General features: G+C 49.5%; 1 protein-coding gene across 5 annotated transcripts in view; it reads left to right on the forward strand.

Annotated features, from left to right (window-relative positions):
• POU2F1 (POU class 2 homeobox 1) overlaps nt 1-18,149 on the forward strand; it is a 138,595-nt gene that overhangs the window by 70,936 nt on the left and 49,510 nt on the right. For 3 of the 5 annotated variants that reach the window (XM_059673981.1, XM_059673979.1, XM_059673980.1), the window contains one exon: nt 701-766. In XM_059673981.1, coding sequence (XP_059529964.1) covers nt 709-766 — 58 coding nt within the window. In that variant the 5' untranslated portion in view covers nt 701-708. Of the gene's footprint in view, nt 1-700; nt 767-14,008; nt 14,327-18,149 lie in introns of those variants that run through there. The other 2 variants (XM_059673983.1, XM_059673982.1) reach the window with 2 other exon arrangements.

Consider the following 18,149-nt stretch of genomic DNA (forward strand, 5'->3'; position numbering starts at 1 on the left):
GGGTATCAAGGCAGCATAATTCGTAAGTGGGTGTGGTTGTGTATGGTGGTGAGTCAGTCTTGACATTATTAGATGTATCTGTTTTGCCTGTGGTAACTCCTTGTACTGGTTTATGATTGAGGTGTGAACTCAGATATCACGTTGACATATGCTTAGTTTCTTGGGGGAGGGAGTAAATTTGGAGATATTTTTTAGATATGCCGTAGCCGTATACCATTCTTTTGAGTTACTGTCCAGTCTGTTGTCAAGATTATCAGTGGCTTGTTTGGTCATAATTAACAAATATCTCTGCTCATGGGAAAAGAAACTTTATTGGCCACTAACATGTTTTACTTGGTGAGGTGCTTCCCCAGCTTTGTTTCTTTAACATTTTATGCTTCATATTACAAAGCATTTACACCTTTTACATATCAGATCTATTGTTACTTTTTAGGTTAGATTTCTGCTCTCTTTCTTAGAAGAATCTTAAAGTTTATTAGAAAGACTCCTTATTTGTGGATCACTTCAAGGTTGATGGAATCTTGAATTTTTTCAGTTAAACTTTTATTGCAATTTCCAACATTTTAGCATTGACTCAGTCTCTTTGAACTACAGGGCTGTGACGTTAGTCAATATTCTTAACCTTTCCCTCTGCCACAATTTTGTCCCCCTAACTGCATCCCCAATTTTTTAAACTTCATTCACCTCTGATTTATTGCAGACTCGAGAATGAACAACCCGCCAGAAAACGGTAAATCGTCCGTGGAGAGTGGAGACAGCAGTACAGGTAAGAAACCCTCTGGGACTGAGCTTTTTCATTCAACTTAGTAGAGATAAAAGAGGAGGTTTTCCATTTAACTGGGACTCATCTGGGCAAATGAAGACGGATTTGAGTGTTGAGCCATCACATGTAATTTAGTACCTGCAGAAACAGGGGTGTGTTTGCTTCAGGTACCCGACTTCTCCTGCACTTGGCTTGTCTTTTTGCTGTCGTTTGTCTGCGAAGCTTCAGAGCAGCTCAGAGCGTTGTCCTTTGGGCCCTGTAGTTCTGGGTATGAATTATGGATGTGCCACTTACTAGCTTTGTGATGTGAGGCAGTTTCCCTCATCGTTTTGAGACCCAACCAAAAAGAGGGATAATATATTTCAGAGATCATTGTGAGCACTAAAGAGGAAGTGTTAAGACAGTGCAAGCCACACACTCAGTACAAAGTTGCTCTTGTTACAGGTGTTAACAACATAATAAATCTTACCCACCCACATTCAATAGAAACTATGTTAAAGTTATGATAGTGTCTGAACATAGTTAAAAACACACACCTGTTCTTAGTACATCCTTTTATTTGGTGATTTAAAAAAAAATTACACTTGGTTAAACCTGTCAGGAGAAAATCTACATATATATATAAAAGTCAAGTGATAGGAATGACTGGTCACTATGATGCACACTGCAGCTGGCCAACCTCCTGCAGGCCCCCCTCCCCCCCACCCCGATTGGCCCCGATCGGGCAGGCCTGCCGGACCCCACCCGTGCCCGAATTCATGCACCGGGCCTCTAGTGACTTTATAAATGAGAATACTGAGGCCCCAGAGAGGAAAGCTATCCATCCAGGGCAGATGGTCTCCACAGCCCACATTTAACTCTGCGTGGCTCAGAAGACATCAGACTGTGTCTATCTGCTGGTGATTGCCCCAGTTTTTGGTCAAGGCACAAATTCCACATAGGGAATTACAGGCTGGGAAGTACAGAAAGTGCCAGTTTCTGAGTGAGCCAGGTTTTTCACTAGCAAGGACTTGCCTCTGTGACCTGCTGTTTAAAAGTGCCTCGCTGCCCTAGCCGGTTTGGCTCAGTGGATAGAGCCTTGGCCTGTGGACTGAAGGGTTCTGGGTTTGATTCTGGTCAAGGGCACATGCCCAGGTTGCAGGCTCGATCCCCACTGGGGGCATGCAGGAGGCAGCCGGTCAATGATTCTTTCTCATAATTCTTTCTCATAATTGATCTTTCTATCTCTCTCTCCCTCTCACTTCCTCTCTGAAGTAAATAAAAATATTAAAAAATAATAAAATAAAAGTGCCTCGCTCTGGGAGACAGTAAGAATGTGAGTCACTCTTGGGAACTGTTTCCCACCCCCACTGACCACACAGCCTTTTCACTTGAAGCTGATGAGTTGAACCAATAAGGCAATGTCCTCCCTACACAGCTTTCATTTTAAACTGTCCTGAATCTGAGGGTCCTTGTTAATCTTCCAGTCTCTGAAGTATACCTGCCCCTCCAGGTGACACTGAGCTGTGGGCTCCCTGATGTGTTAACATATCTCTCCAGTGACTCCCTGAGGCCAGCTGTGCAGACTGCTGTGCACTCCTGAGAGTGGAAGGGCTGCATTCGACTGTCTGAACTGTTGGCAGTGGCCTCCTCTCTATCGTTTATCTGTCCCAGTTGGGCCCCATCTTTCATTATCTTGTAGCACTGGTATCTAGCAGTGCAGGTGGGTTGGCACCCAGCCTAGGTGTGGAGCTTGGTTACAGAGAAACAGGGCAGTGGGTCCCATTCAGATACTCGGGAAGAGAGCAGGGCACAGTGCCTGCAGAATATCTGCGCAAAGGAGGCATGTTCCAAGGGAAGGGAAACTCGCAGAATGACAAGAGCACTGGAGGCAGGCACTGCGCCCTGCACTGCGCCAGATCTGGGGGGACCCCAGCATGGTCAGGACCTACTGTGCCCTGAACACCTTTAACACACATAGGACTCCTGCTCCGGGGCACTGTGTGCATTATCTGACTGCAGTTTGAATTCTTTTTGTTTTGTTAATCCTCATCCAAGGATATTTTTCCATTGTGTTTTTAAGATAGTGGAAGGGAGGGAGAGAGACATAGAAACATCAATGTAAGAGAGAGACATCGATTGGTTGTCTCCCACATGTTCCACACCAGGGCCAGGGATCGAGCCTGCAACTGAGGTACGTGCCCTTGACCAGAATTGAACCTGGGGCCCTTTAGTCCACAGGCCGAGGCTCTATCCACTGAGCCAGACCAGCTAGGACCAGTTTGAGTTAATGCCAGCCCTGCAAGCTAGGTATTATTATTGTTTCAAGAAATCGGAAATTCAGGCACAAAGCCAGCCAGGAAATAAAGGCAGGATTACACCTGCTATGGTTTCTCTGCAATAAAATAAAACTGCAAATTCTAGTTGGAGCACCTACTGAAACTGGCTCATGAATCCCTCTCTCTGTTTTCACATGAAATGTGTGGCAGAGTCACTCCCCCATAAGAAATTTATCTTATGGAAAACATGTTTATGAAAATGAACTAGAAGATTCCTAAGAAGTATGCATGAGTTCAGTGTAGGGAGAAGTGGTTTCTAGCTGGGAGGTTTAGGGAAGGCTCTGGAGGTAGTGGAGGGTAAACTGACCCTTGGCAGCTGGATGCGATTTTAACTCAGTGGGGGGTAATGTATGTTCAGCATGAAGAAATAAGTCAGTGAAAGCTCAGGTGGGAGGAAGAAACCCACCCTGATGGTCTCCAGGTCCTCCAGGTTTCCCACCAGGTCCTGTGACGTCCTCTCCGGTGTCATTCACTCACCCTCAGAATGAGACCATCCCAGTCCTCCTCAGGGTGGCCATTACACTACCATCGACTTACTAGTGTTATTTTTGAAAACTTACCATTGGCTTATTATTATTACTAGAGGCCCGATGCACGAAATTCATGTACTGGTGGAGGTTGGGGGAGAGGGGAGAATCCCTCAGCCCGGCCTGTGCCCTCTCACAGTCCAGCAGCCCTCAGGGGATGTCTGACTGCCTGCAGGCCTAAGCAGGCAGTAGGACATCCTTAGTGCTGCTGCGGAGGCAGGAGAGGCTCCCGCCACTACCGCTGCTCTCTCCAGCCGTGAGCCGGCTTCTGGCTGAGTGGCGCTCCCCCATTGGGAGTGCACTGGCCATCAGGGGGCATCTTCTGTGTTGAGCGTCTGCCCCCTAGTGGTCAGTGTGCATCATAGTGACCAGTCCTTCTACCGTTTGGTCAATTTGCATGTTAGCCTTTTATTACATAGGATTATTATTATTAATGAAGGTAAAAATGACATTACATTTTAAATATAAAATGTTACTTTTCCTGATATTTAATTGTTTTGAAATATTAAAACTTATCCTATCTAATAAAAGACAAATAGGGTAATTAACCGTACCTCCGATACGCTTCCCATTGGCTAATCAGGGTGATATGCAAATTAACTGCCAACCAAGATGGCGGCCGGCAGCCACGCAGCTGAAGCAAACAGGAGGCTTGCTTGCTTCAGTGATGGAGGAAGCCAAGGTTCCCTGCCTGCTGCGGCCCGGCTCTGAGCTCCGAAAGCAACAACTCCGAAAGCAACTATGTTTCAATTATAGAAGCTAAACAAACCCCAGATAACTGCTTTCAGCTAGCCGAGGTTTCAGAGCTGGAGCTGCAACAGTGTTTCAATTATAGAAGCCAAACAAACCCCAGATACCTGCTTTCAGCAGCGGAAGCCTCAAGCTGGAGCCGGGCCTCAGAGCTGGAGCCGGCTCTCACCTCCAGTGACAGCCATCGAAGGTAAATAAATCCCAGAATAAAAAAAAAAGAAAGAAAAAAAGGAGAGGTTGGGAGCTTCAGTTGCCCACCAGCCTGAAAACGGCCCTCAGCCCCTCACCCAGACTGGCCAGGCACCCCAGTGGGGACCCCCACCCTGAATGGGGTGCAACCAGATGCAAACAGCCATCAGCCCCTCATCCAGGCTGGCCAGGCACCCAAGCGGGACCCCCACCCTGATCCAGCACACCCTTCAGGGCAAACTAGCCGGTCCCCACCCATGCACCAGGCCTCTATCCTATATAGTAAAAGGGTAATATGCAAACTGACCCTAATGCAGAAAAAATGGGAATGACTGGTCACTATGACACACACTGACCACCAGGGGGCAGACGCTCAATGCAGGAGCTGCCCTCTGGTGGTCAGGGCGCTCTCACATGGGGAGCTCTGCTCAGCCACAAGCCAGGCTGCCGGCTGCCATTATAGCGGTGGTGGTGGGAGGCTCTCCTGCCTCCTCAGTAGCGCTAAGGATGTCTTACTGCAGTTTAGGTCTGCTCCCCGCTGGCAAGTGGACATCCCCTGAGGGCTGCCGGACTGCCAGAGGGCTGTCTGATTGCCATCTTAGGCCCAATCTCCTGGGGAGCAGGCCTAAGCCAGCAAGTAGTCATCCCCCAAGGGGTCCCAGACTGCGAGAGGGCACAGGCTGGGCTGAGGGACCCCCCCCCCCCTGAGTGCACAAATTTTTAGGCACCGGGCCTCTAGTCCTATATAATAAAAGGCTAATATGCAAATCGACCAAACAGTGGAATGACTGGTAGCTATGATGCACGCTGACCACCAGGGGGCAGATGCTCAACGCAGGAGCTGCCCCCTGGGTGTCAGTGCACTCCCACAGGGGGAGCACCACTCAGCCAGAAGCCAGGCTCACAGATGGCGAGCACAGTAGTGGTGGCGGGAGCCTCTCTCGCCTCTGCAGCAGTGCTAAGGATGTCCAAATGCCATTAGTCAGACATCCCCCAAGGGCTCCCAGACTGCAAGAGGGCGCAGGCCAGACTGAGGGAATCCCCTGAGTGCATGAATTTCCTGCACCAGGCCTCTAGTTTTAAAGTAACTGACTCACCTTTTGATTCATTAAGTTTGTGGTGAATGAAATGTAAGCCTTTGTCCACCTGAATCATGATGGATAGAGTGAGGCTCTCCTATCCCATCCCTGGGCACTTTTCATTCAGATGATTTTCCCCCAGGATAACATTAGGATCTTTCTGGCAACTGAAATGACCAAAGAAATTTATTAAGTCAACCTAATATATATTTATGTCATACATTCCAAAATTATTATTGCCAGAAGTTCCTAGCAGCCAGTGATGTGCTGTCTGTGGAATTTATTAGTTCTGGTGTCAGACATCGTTTTCTCCAGGTGAGAGAAGGATCATGAAAGCCCAGGGCGCCTGTGAGCACTTCTGCTTTTCTTCCTGGGAACCAAGGACCTGAGGTCTCCACCGAGCCCTCCTTGTAGGACATTTCCACGTTTTCAGGAGATGCCTCAGAAATTCGCTGAGGAACTTCGCTGAAGCTCTCATCACAGCAGTGGAGCAGTTGAGATTTCAGGCTCAGAAGGACTGTTTACCCTCTGAACTTGTGTCTATCCAAGCACTATTTCTAATGTTCTCTTGCTTTTATTATGATCCTGATTTCTATGTTTATTGCACACTACTGTGTGGACTACATTCTGTGCTGGCCAAAGTGCTCTGATAAGCCTGAGGGGTGAAATACCAACACAGAGATTCCTTGGAGTTCCTCTGAGTGAAGTTAAACAGTGGGTGGTTCCAGAGCTCATGGAGCACTTGTGGGGAGAGCCCTGGGAGCATAGGGGACCACAGGTTACTCTGTTCCTGGTGGGCTGGCAGATGTCAGCACGGGGTGTGGCCTCTCTGAGATTCTCAGCACTGCCTGCCTGCCCATTGGTGTATGTGGGATTTTTTTTAGGTGTTTGGGGGCAGAAGCTATAATTATTAAATATACGAGAATACTGAGTGGCATTTGCATTGATATACTTTTGATAAATGAATGAGTGAGCATTTGATCCTTTCACCAAGAGATAACCCGAGCACACATTTAGAATTTTTAAGATAGTACCCACTTCATTTTTAAAGGCTGCCTTACACACAGAGTGAGATTGTCTGTACTCCCCCCGCTCCCCCGCCCCACCCCCTTAGGATGGCAGATTTGGCAGCTTTTTCTGTGATATTTTTCTGAAAAGTATAAAAGAATTTTCCAGCCATGTTCTGCTTTACCTCTTGCTTGACATACAAATACTGGACTTCATTAATCTCTCAGGTCCACTGTATAGATCCTGGCTTAGAACCGTGGCAGTGGATGCTAGAGGACATGTTTAAAGAGCATGGAGGGGTGATTGAGGGGGAGGGGGAGGAAAGAAAGAGGAAAGGGAGTGATGTAAAATGAATCCCTGCCTTTTCCTCTGGACCAAGCAGGAGGTAGCGCCTGCAGTCTGTTCTCTGAGTAGGGATTGCCTGAGTGGGAGGAGATTCGCCAAGGAAGTGGTGCTTGCAGGTGAAGAAATGATCAATTGGAGGTACAGGTGTTCCCGAGGAAAGACGTCTGGGCTGTGTCGGAGGTTGTGGTCGTCTTCTGTGGAGGTAGGCTGCTGGGAAGAGCAGAGTAAGCACCAAGGACAGAGCTCTTCTGCAAGGTTGCAGGGCCCAGCACAGGAGCCCTGCAGTGCCTGCAATGACCAGTAGGAGGCCACAAAATTCAGTCATGCTCACCAAACTGCTAGTGCTCAGTAGCCACCTGTGGTTAGTGGCTTCCATATTGGTTAGCACATCCATAAAACATTCCATCATCACAGAAATTTCCATTGGACAGTGCTGAGGTAGACCAAGAAAGGGTACCACAGAGATCAGGGTGAAGCCAGCAGTGAGTTCATGGCCTTAGTATTCAGGGTATTCAGGGCTGCAGAGAAGTCAGGGCACAGAAGCTTAAAATGTGACTGGTGGGTTTGGGAGTTAGTAGTTATGGGGACCTTTGAAAGGGTTAGGTAAGTGGTAGGGAAAGAAATTGCTGTGGATAGAGAAGTAAGTGGTGGAGGGAGGGGCATGACAAGCTCAGGTGACTCTTATAAGGGAGGCTGCATAGCATAGTGGCTGAGAACTGTTTTATATAGTTCTAGAATTTTTCACACACCAGACCACTTAAGTTCTGAGCCTGGTTCTTTCACTTGGCGGCTGTGTACTTTGGGCAGATTATTTCTTCCTGTGCCACAGTTTTCATAGTTGTAAGAGAGAAATAAATAATAATGATCCATTGCATAGAATTGATGTGTTCATGTAAACGAGTAGGTGCTCAGTCAATGCTCAGTCATAGCACTTATTAGTATTAGCATTAGGAAGTGGAGGATAAAATCCTATATAATAAAAGGCTAATATGCAAGTAGACCGAACAGCGGAACAACCGAACAACCAGTCCCTGTGACGTGCCCTGACCACCAGGGGACGCGCGTGGATCATGGTGGGTGTCAGCCATGGTGGGATGGTGGAGCAGGTGAGTGGGGATGCCAGACCAAGGCGGGGTGCCGGTCACTGTCATTGGGGTGAGCCTCTGATGGTTACTGAAAATTCTTTACTCCCATGTGCCACAGTCCCGCCCAGTGCTCACACCTGCTGCCGGCATCAGCCCTGCTTGCACCTGCTGTTGGCGCTGGAGCCACCGCTCGCACCTGCTACCGGTGCCCGGTGCCCAACACCGGCCCTGATCGCTTGGCACCGTCAGCAGGTCTGAGTGGCAGTTGCCAGCCCCAATTGTCCTTCAGGGGTTCTCCACCTCCCCCTGCTCCTGAGGGGCAATTGGGGCCAGCAGCTGCCGCATGCACCCTCTGCTGGCGCCAGCCCCAATTGCTCGACGCTGTCAGCGGGTGCAAGTGGGGCCAGCGCTGTCAGCACATGGGAGTGGCAGTGGTGGGAGCAGATATGCTGCCAGACGGGACCGGGGGCCACGGCGGGAGGGGCCAGGCGGGGGCACAGAGGATGGGTCAAGACCCGACCCTGTGCCCACTCAGCCTTGCGGCCCACAGTTCCTTTCAAGGTGCATGGATTTGTGCACTGGGTCCCTAGTATTAAATAAAGGGAAGGTGAGAGTGGGAGAGGAGTGGTAAAGGAAGGACTGATGATTCAGGAATCAGTTCCCAAGGAGAAAGGGGTGTTGCATTTCAGAGCACTGGTAGGTGAAAGGCAGAGGAATGGGAGAGTGAAGGGGCTAAAGATAGAGATAATGGATACAGATAAGTCAGCTTCCAGGTAGAAGAATGTACTCTAAGCAGGGTTAGGGACAAAGGCAATTAGGGGTGACCCTGTGGTGTTAGGAAAATGAAATCAGGAAATGCAGTGGGGACATCTGGGAGTAGAGAGTTCATCCAACCAATAAACATTACAAGCAGGATTGGTAGCAAAGGGTCATAGAGCAAGCTAGGAACCCTGACACCAGGGAAAATCAGAGGATTAGGAGTTTTACTGCAGCTTTTCAGGAACTTGTTTGTGTTTCTGAAGAAGGCAGGAAACGGCCACCATTTAACTGGCTCATATCCTAAAGGTAAACATGAGGAAGGAGCATTGGACTAGTTGAGAGGGGGGCAGAAGAAAGACCCAGCAGAGTAAATGTTTGGTAAAAAAATTTTTACCAAGAAAAATGTTCATATGAAAAAAAAAGAAAAAATGTTCATATGATGTTAGAAATTTTAGAATAAGGACTTTCTCTGCTTTTCTTGGTCCTCGAAATACTCCCTGTATGGGGCATGTTTAAGTGATTTGAAAAAGACTTGGTCACAATATTCATTTTTTCTACAGTTGAGAATCCTATCTAATAAAAGACAAACATGGTAATTAGCATACGACCACTACCCTTCCCATTGGCTAATCAGGGCAATATGCAAATTAACTGCCAGCCAAGATGGCGGCCGGCAGCCAGGCAGCTTGAAACTAACATGAGGCTTGCTTGCTTCAGTGACGGAGGACTCCAACGTTCCCTGCCTGCCTGCCACTGCAGGCCCCTGAGCTGCAACTTTAAGCAACTATGTAACAAATATAGAAGCTAAACAAAACCCCAGAAACCTGCTTTAGTCCGCCGGGCTTCAGCCAGCAGGATCGCAACATTGTAAGCAAAGGCCAGAAACCTACTTTCAGCAGCAGAGGCCTAAGAGCTGGAGCCAAGCCTCAAAGCTAAAGCTGGCCCAGAATAAAAGAAAAAAAAGAAAAAAAAGGAGCGGTTGGGAGCTTCAGTCACCCCCAGCCTGAAAACAGCCCTCAGCCCCTCCCCCAGACTGGCTAGGCACCCCAGTGGGGACCCCCACCCTGAAGGGTGTGTGATCAGCTGCAAACAGCCATCATCCCCTCACCCAGGCTGGCCAGGCACCCCAGTGGGGACCCACACCCTGATCCAGGACACCCTTCAGGACAAACCAGCCGGCACCCACCCATGCACCAGGCCTCTACCATATATAGTAAAAGGGTAATATGCCTCCCAGCACCAGGATCAGCGGAGCCGCGAGGCCTCCCGGCACTGGGATCAGCGTGACAGGGGGCAGCGACCAAACCCCCTGATCGCCCTGCGGCTCTGTGTGTGACAGGGGGCAGAGCCACAACCTCCCTATCCACCCTGCTCTGTGTGTGACAGGGGAATGCGCCCCAACCCCCTGATCAGCCCTGCTCTGTGCCTGATAGGGGGGAGCTCCCCAACCCCCTGATCGCCCTGCGGCTCTGTGTGTGAAAGGGTGCGGCGTCCCAACCCCCTGATTGACCCTGCTCTGTGCGTGACAGGGTACGGAGCCCCAACCCCCCTGATGGGCCCTGCTCTGTGCGTGACAGGGGGTGGCGCCGCAACCTCCCCATCGACCCTGCCTTGAGTGTGACAGGGGGCGGTGCCCCAACCCCCCAATCGGCCCTACCCTGAGCGTGACTGAGGGTGGCATTGCAACCTCCCAATCCGCCCTGCTCTGTGCATGACAGGGGCGGCGCCCCAACTCCCCAATCGGCCCTGCTCTGAGCCCAACCAGGGGCTGCACCTAGGGATTGGGCCTGCCCTCTGCCACCCGGGAGCAGGCCTAAGCCAGCAGGTCGTTATCTCCCGAGGGGTCCCAGACTGCGAGAGGGCACAGGCCGGGCTGAGGGATCCCCCCCTTCCCCCCCGAGTGCACAAATTTTTGTGCACTGGGCCTCTAGTCTACACTAATAAAAGAGAAAAATGGTAATTGGCGTACGACGATACCCTTTTCATTGGTTAATCAGGGCTATATGCAAATTAACTGCCAACTATGATTGGCAGTTAACTGCCAACTAAGATTGGCAGTTAACTGCCAACAAGATGGTGGTTAATTTGCATATGTAGGCACAATGCAGGGAGGCGAAAGGGAAAGCAGGAAGAAGCCCCCTGCCACTGACAGTGATCGGAAACCCACGTGGGGGGGGGCTAAGAGCTGGGGGGCAGGGCAAAGGCGGCCCTGGGGCCGCCTTTGCCCTGCCCCCCAGCCATGATCGGAGAATCAGGCGCCTTTGCCGCCCTGGCCAGTGATAGCAGGAAGTAGGGGTGGAGCCAGCAATGGGAGCTGGGCACGGTCAAAGCTGCCAGTCCCAGGAGCTAGGGGTCCCTTGCCTGGGCCTAAAGCGGAGCCCACGATCGCGGGGCCGCTGCAGCTGCGGGTCCCCGCTGCCGGGGCCGGACGCCTAGGCCAGAGGTGTTAGGCCTGGGCAGGGGCGGAGCCTGCAACCGCTGGGAGCTGGGGGTCCCCTGCTCAGGCCTGACACCTCTGCCGGAGGCCTCATGCCTGGTCAAGGGGCCGATCCGGTGATTGGTGATCGGAGGGTGATGAGGGTCAACTCCTCTGGCCGAGGCATCAGGCCTGGGTGGGGGGCTGAGCCGGGGATTGGGAGGATATGATGGTCCCCTTGCCCAGGCCTGAAGCCTGGGTCAGAGGCGTCAGGCTTGGGCGGGGGGTGGAGCAAGCGATCAGAGGGAGATGGGGGTCCCCTGCCCAGGCATGATTCCTGGGCCAGAGGCCTCAGGCCTGGGCGGGGGCCAGAGCCAGTGATCAGGGGGAGATGGGGGTCCCCTGTCCAAGCCTGACACCTCTGGCGGAGGCGTCAGGCCTGGGCAAGGGGCCGATCAGGCGATCAGAGGGTGATGGGGGTCTACGCCTCTGGCTGAGGCATCAGGCCTGGGCAAGGGGCCGATCCTGCGATTGGAGGGTGATGGGGGTCAATGCCTGAGGGCTCCCAGGATGTGAGAGGGGGCAGGCTGGGCTGAGGGACACTCTCCCCACACACACACCCAGTGCACGAATTTTGTGCACCGGGCCCCTAGTCTCTCTATAAAAGGCTAATATGCAAAGTGTTCCCACAGGAGTTCGACCGGGAGACCAAGAGTTCTGTTGCTTGCTATGATGTGCGCTGACCACCAGGGGGTGGCACAGAATGAAGGAAGGCCCCGGCCGGCAGCTGGGGAAGGGGGGCCCTGATTGCCGGCCAGGCCTAGGGACCCTACCTGTGCACAAATTTTGTGCACCGGGCCTCTAGTAAAGTTAATAAAAATCTGTTTTAATAGTAGCTCACATCCAGCTAGACTTAAATAATTCAGCAAGCATTAACCGCTCATAGGACATGTCATGCTCACTGATGGGGCAGTTGCCTACAGGTAGCTTACACCAACAGAAGCATCCCGTTACTGAGGAGTGAGGAGTGTGCAGTAGAACAGTGGTGGAAAGTGTTAGCAGATAGTAATAGTCATCCATCTTGCAGACGATCCATAGCATCACTTTGGTTACACTTCCTGCTTTTGTAGGAACATGGAACTTTTAAAGTGATTCTCCTTCTGGATCTCCATTATCCTAGACTTCTATTTTATGATGACTCGCTTACCGCACATGTGCATACATATGCACACACACACAAAATGAACAGAGGCCAAGTTTTCCTTAAACATATTTTTAGCTGTTATTTATTTTAGTTATGCTCCATGGTTGCTTGACTTTTTGTGAACTTCATGTAGAATTTGTGCTTGCTTATCAAGGTGACATAGTGACAGGCACAGGGATATTGTCATTATTTCCTTTACAGCATCTGAAATTTAGTCTGTTGGTGCCGGACACCAATTCCAGCATGACAGCAGGGCTGAATCTGGGAATGGCTGATGGCATTTCCCCAAACCTGAATAGGATACATTAAATTGATTGTTTGTTGCCAGACAGCTCAGGGCATCTTAATCTACATGTTATTGCCTCCTACTGGCCAAACACCTGAACAGCCGTAGGCTAATTCTCCCCAATCTGACAATGGACTCTGTATAGGAAACCCTGACCCTTTAAAGTGTATATCTCTGCCTCGCCTCAGGACAATTTGTGTTAATAAAAAACAGGGGGTCCTGAGATGAGGAGATCTTAGTTTCCTTTAAACTAGGCTCCTCTGACCCCCAAATGCCTTTCAAAATTATATTTTGTCTCTGGACTATTTAATCTACACACAGCCCCTTCTCCAGATTTCCTCAACCCTTCTTAATGCTGGAACAAGAACCCCAGCATATTGGTAAATTTTACTTTGACTGACTTAAATTTACTGACAAATAGGAATCTGTAAAAAAAAAAAATAGTGTATGTACTTTTCTTTATTAGGTTTAATTGAATTAGGAGTATATGATTTCTATTACTGACGAAAATGTAGTAAAGTATTATTCAAAATATACCTTCTGAATGATGAAAATTACCTTTCACAAACAACATGTTCAAGATTCTCTAGGGCTCTCATTCAGGAAGTGTGATTTTTATTTTCACACATGGTTCCCCCAGGGGTCATCGTGTGTGACTTGGCTAATAGCAGGGGATAAGTGGCCAGAGAGACTGGCAGGGCTGGCTGCTGCGGGCAAGAAAGTTATGCTGGCAGATTCGTCCTGGGCCTGCAGGTTCCTTGTATTTTTTTTTTTATGCACATAACATAAAATTAACCATTTAAAGTAAACATTTCAGTGGCATTTGGTACATTCATGGTGTTGTGAAATGTTTTATATAGTTCTAAAATTTTTCATCACCCCAAAGGAAACCTTGTAGCCAGTAGTCAGTTGCTGTCCATGTTCCCTTCCCAGCCCCTGGCAACCACCATCTGTGTTGTTCCCATGGATTTACCTGTGCTGGATATTTCAGAGCAGTGAAGCCATACATATGTGACATTTTGTGCCTGGCTTCCTTCACTTTAGTACCATGTTTTGGGTTTGTCCATGTTGTAGCATGTGTCAGTACTTTATTACTTTTTATGGCTGAATACTATTTCATAGTATGTATATACCACAATTTATTTACCCAGTCATCTGTCAATGGACATTTGGGTTGTTTCCACTTTTGGATTATTGTGACTATGAATAGAGCTGCTATGAACATTCATGGTCAAGGATTTGAGTACCTGCTTTCAGCTCTTTGGAGTGTATTCCTAGCAATGGGATTGATGGGTCTTGTAATAACTTGGAAGAGCCACCAAACTCCTTTTCACAGCAGCGGAACCATTTTTGTTTACAAACCCGTGCACGAGGGTTCCAGTTTCTCCATGCCTTTTCAGCACTTGTTATTTCCCTTGTTTTCTGGTGGCATCCTAATGGGTTGAATAATATCTACCTTTAAAGTAGCAACCCTGTCCTCATTTTCCCTCAGGAAGTAAGATCAGAACGGACCCTCCCTCTTCTCCAGCAGTGCTGTGGTGCTGCCCCCAGTCGTGATCGTGATCGGAATGCCTTGTAGTGAGATGAGCAGTGGGTGGTAAGAGCGTCCATCTGAACCATTAGGCTTCCATTTCCCTCGCCTGAGTGGCTCAGGCCTCCCTCTGCAACCCCTGCCACCTTTGTACTCTGTCTCCCTCCTCCTGGCCCTGTGGGCACTCTCAACACACTGCCCACCTTCCTCCTAGGACATGAATTTGGCCTTGCTGTGCTTGAGGTTGGTGATGGTGCCTTCCTTGTTCTTGTCTGTTCCACTTCCTCTGTCTTCCTAGATGAATTTTTCATAGACTTAATAAATCCATGTTATAGTGATTTATTTCTTGTCTGTCGTTCACACATAACTGAGTAGCTTGTGGTATGGGAACATGACTTGTTTATCTTTGTAACCCTAGGACCTGATATTACAGGTAGTTTGGAATCTGGTACAGATGCTTGACCCTCCCTCCCCCCATCTCTAGTTAATTCCATCTCATCCTCGTTAGATTCAAGTGAGAGGTCACCTTCAGGAAGTTTCCCCTGGTATTGCCTTCTCTTCCCCATAACGTCCCCTTTCTGTGTTGTGGTCATGCCCTACATGGGTCTGTTGTCCCACTTTCCATGTTGTGTGTATCTTTATAAGACCGTAACCAGCCATTGCTTGCATACCCCACCAGACTCCCTGTCCCCTTTCCTCATTGTCCATACATTTCTTTCCATCTAATGTTCAGTGTTTTCCATTTATTGGCTATTTCCCCTCACTAGGATGTAAGCTCTGTGGTTTCTGCCTCCTCTTCTCTGTCATGTCTCTTGCATGTAGAACAGAGCCTGCCACATAGTAGATGCTCAGTGAGTATTTCCTTAATGCGTGAATGGCCAGGTCCAGGTCGGAGGACACCTGAGAGCAAGGCCTGTGGGGCCCTACTCTTCACAGCCGTGGCACCACACGCCAGAGCTGCGCACACGTGTGAGTGTAATGCTTATTCCCACAGCAGAACCTTTTCCTACATTATATATGCTGATTCTCTTTTTGTTGTTTATACCCAAATAATTATATAAAAATAGAAAATGCACATAAGCAAAAAGAATTGTCTAACTGCAAATAATACATGCTTCAGTCATAAGTTTTGTGTCTAGGGAATAATGGGTTTATCAAAAGCTATTTCCTGTAAAGGTAAAAGCATCCATTTGAAAGGAGAAATTTCTTTTGAATTGTAAAGATGGCCAATCCTATTAAGAAGTTAATGAGCCTGGCTGGTATAGTTTAGTGGTTGAGCGTCAACCCATGAAGCAGGAGGTCACGGTTCGATTCCCAGTCAGGGCATCAGGGCACATGCCCAGGTTTCAGGCTCATTTCCCGGTAGGGGGCATGCAGGAGGCAGCCAATCAATGATTCTCATCATTGATGTTTCTATCTCTCTCTCCCTCTCCCTTCCTCTCTGAAATCAATAAAATATATATGTACTTTTTAAGTTAATGATTTAGGAAAGAGTTGAATAATCCTACAGCCATATATCGAATTTGTCATTGTTGGGGTAGATTGAAAATTACAAAGGTAGTATAGAGTTTCAGGTGTGCTGGATTCTTACAGAGGTTGGAGGTCACATGCTGCAAGTTCCCAGTTTAATTAGCAGGTGTTACTCAATGTCATTGAAAGCAAGATAGCCTCCGAAGCACCTTGCCCTTCTATATATTCAGGGTATAGGTCTCCATTCAGAATAAATCATCTTTGATCCTCTATTAAAACAGAATATTTACAGATATTTTTCGTTAAACCCAGTTCTCTGCAACCAGCTTCTTTGCTCTGAAATAACTCTGTTTGGTGGTGTGGGTGATTCTGATACTCAGTGTGAGACCCACTGTAACAAACAAGTTCATTTCCCTGCTTTTAGCAAGAGTCTGAGGCCACTTAGAAAATGATTGTTTTCCTTTTTTTTTTAAGATATAGCTAGATCCTAAAGAGATTACTAAAATATAATATCACTTTAAGTTTTCATTTCTGGCCTTTAATCTTCCTCAAATTTTCTATTTTTCTGATATGATATGAATTGATCTCATTTCACTTTCCCTCCAAATGAATGCCTTGTTTTCCATTGCTTCGCACGAGTCTGACCTGCAGGGCCTCCTCACCATGTTTTCCGTGTCCTGATGTGTGTGGCTGTGTCTGACTCTATCTGATCCATTTGTTTACCCTGTACTAGTCCCACATGGCCCTAACTGGCACTGCTCAGTGACCTGTCTTCCTGTCTTGATACACACCTCTCACCCTGAGAAAGAGAAGAAAAAACGAGAAAGAAAATAACTTGTTGAAATGAAATTGCTTTTGAGATGAAATAACTTGTTTGACATGAAATTGCTTTAAATCCATTGATAAATTTGGGAAGAACTTATATCTTTACCCTGTTGAGTCTTATAATAAACTAGGGGCCTGGTGCACGAAATTCGTGCACTGGGTGTGTGTGGGGAGGGGAGTGTCCCTCAGCCCAGCCTGCCCCCTCTCACATACTGGGAGCCCTCAGGCATTGACCCCCATCACCCTCCAATCGCAGGATCGGCCCCTTGCCCAGGCCTCATGCCTCGGCCAGAGGCGTAGACCCCCATCACCCTCCGATGATCGCCTGATCGGCCCCTTGCCCAGGCCTGACGCCTCCACCAGAGGTGTCAGGCTTGGACAGGGGACCCCCATCTCCCCCTGATCACTGGCTCTGGCCCCCGCTCAGGCCTGAGGCCTCTGGCCCAGGAATCATGCCTGGGCAGGGGACCCCCATCTCCCTCTGATCGCTTGCTCCACCCCCCGCCCAAGCCTGATGCCTCTGACCCAGGCTTCAGGCCTGGGCAAGGGGACCATCATATCCCTCCAATCCCTGGCTCAGCCCCCCTGCCCAGGCCTGATGCCTCGGCCAGAGGAGTTGACCCTCATCACCCTCCGATCACCAATCACTGGATCGGCCCCTTGACCAGGCCTGAGGCCTCCGGCAAAGGTGTCAGGCCTGGGCAGGGGACCCCCAACTCCCCGTGGTTGCAGGCTCCGCCCCTGCCCAGGCCTAACGCCTCTGGCCTAAGTGTCCGGCTCGGGCAGCGGGGACCCGCAGCTGCAGCGGCCCCGCGATCGTGGGCTTCGCTTTAGGCCCAGGCAAGGGACCCCTAGCTCCCGGGACTGCCAGCTTCGACCGTGTCCAGCTTCCATCGCTGGCTCCACCCCTACTTCCTGCTATCACTGGCCAGGGTGGAAAAGGCACCTGATTCTCTGATCATGGTTGGGGGGCAGGGCAAAGGCAGCCCCAAGGCCGCCTTGGCCCTGCCCCCCAGCTCTTAGCTCCCCCCTGGGTTTCCGATCACTGTCAGTGGCAGGGGGCTTCTTCCTGCTTTCCCTTTCACCTCCCCGCATTGTGCCTACATATGCAAATTAACCGCCATCTTGTTGGCAGTTAACTGCCAATCTTAGTTGGCAGTTAACTGCCAATCATAGTTGGCAGTTAACTGCCAATCATAGTTGGCAGTTAATTTGCATATAGCCCTGATTAGCCAATGAAAAGGGTATCGTCGTACGCCAATTACCATTTTTCTCTTTTATTAGATAGGACTAGAGGCCCAGTGCACGAATTCATGCACCAGTGGGGTCCCTCCGCCTACCCTGCGGGATCGGGCCGAAACCAGCTCTTTGACATCCCCCAAGGGGTCCTGGATTGCAAGAGGGCACAGGCCAGGCTGAGGGACTCCACTGGTGCAGGATCGAGGCTGGGGAGGGACACGGGAGAACTCTAGGGCATGTCTGGCCCATCTCGCTCAGTCCTGATCGGCCAGACCCCAGCAGCAAGCTAACCTGCCGGTCAGAGTGTCTGCTCCCTCGTGGTTAGTGCACATTATAGTGAGCAGTTGAGTGGCCT

The sequence above is a fragment of the Myotis daubentonii genome, chromosome 18, assembly GCF_963259705.1.
Source record: "Myotis daubentonii chromosome 18, mMyoDau2.1, whole genome shotgun sequence".
NCBI classification, from domain to species: Eukaryota; Metazoa; Chordata; class Mammalia; order Chiroptera; family Vespertilionidae; genus Myotis; species Myotis daubentonii.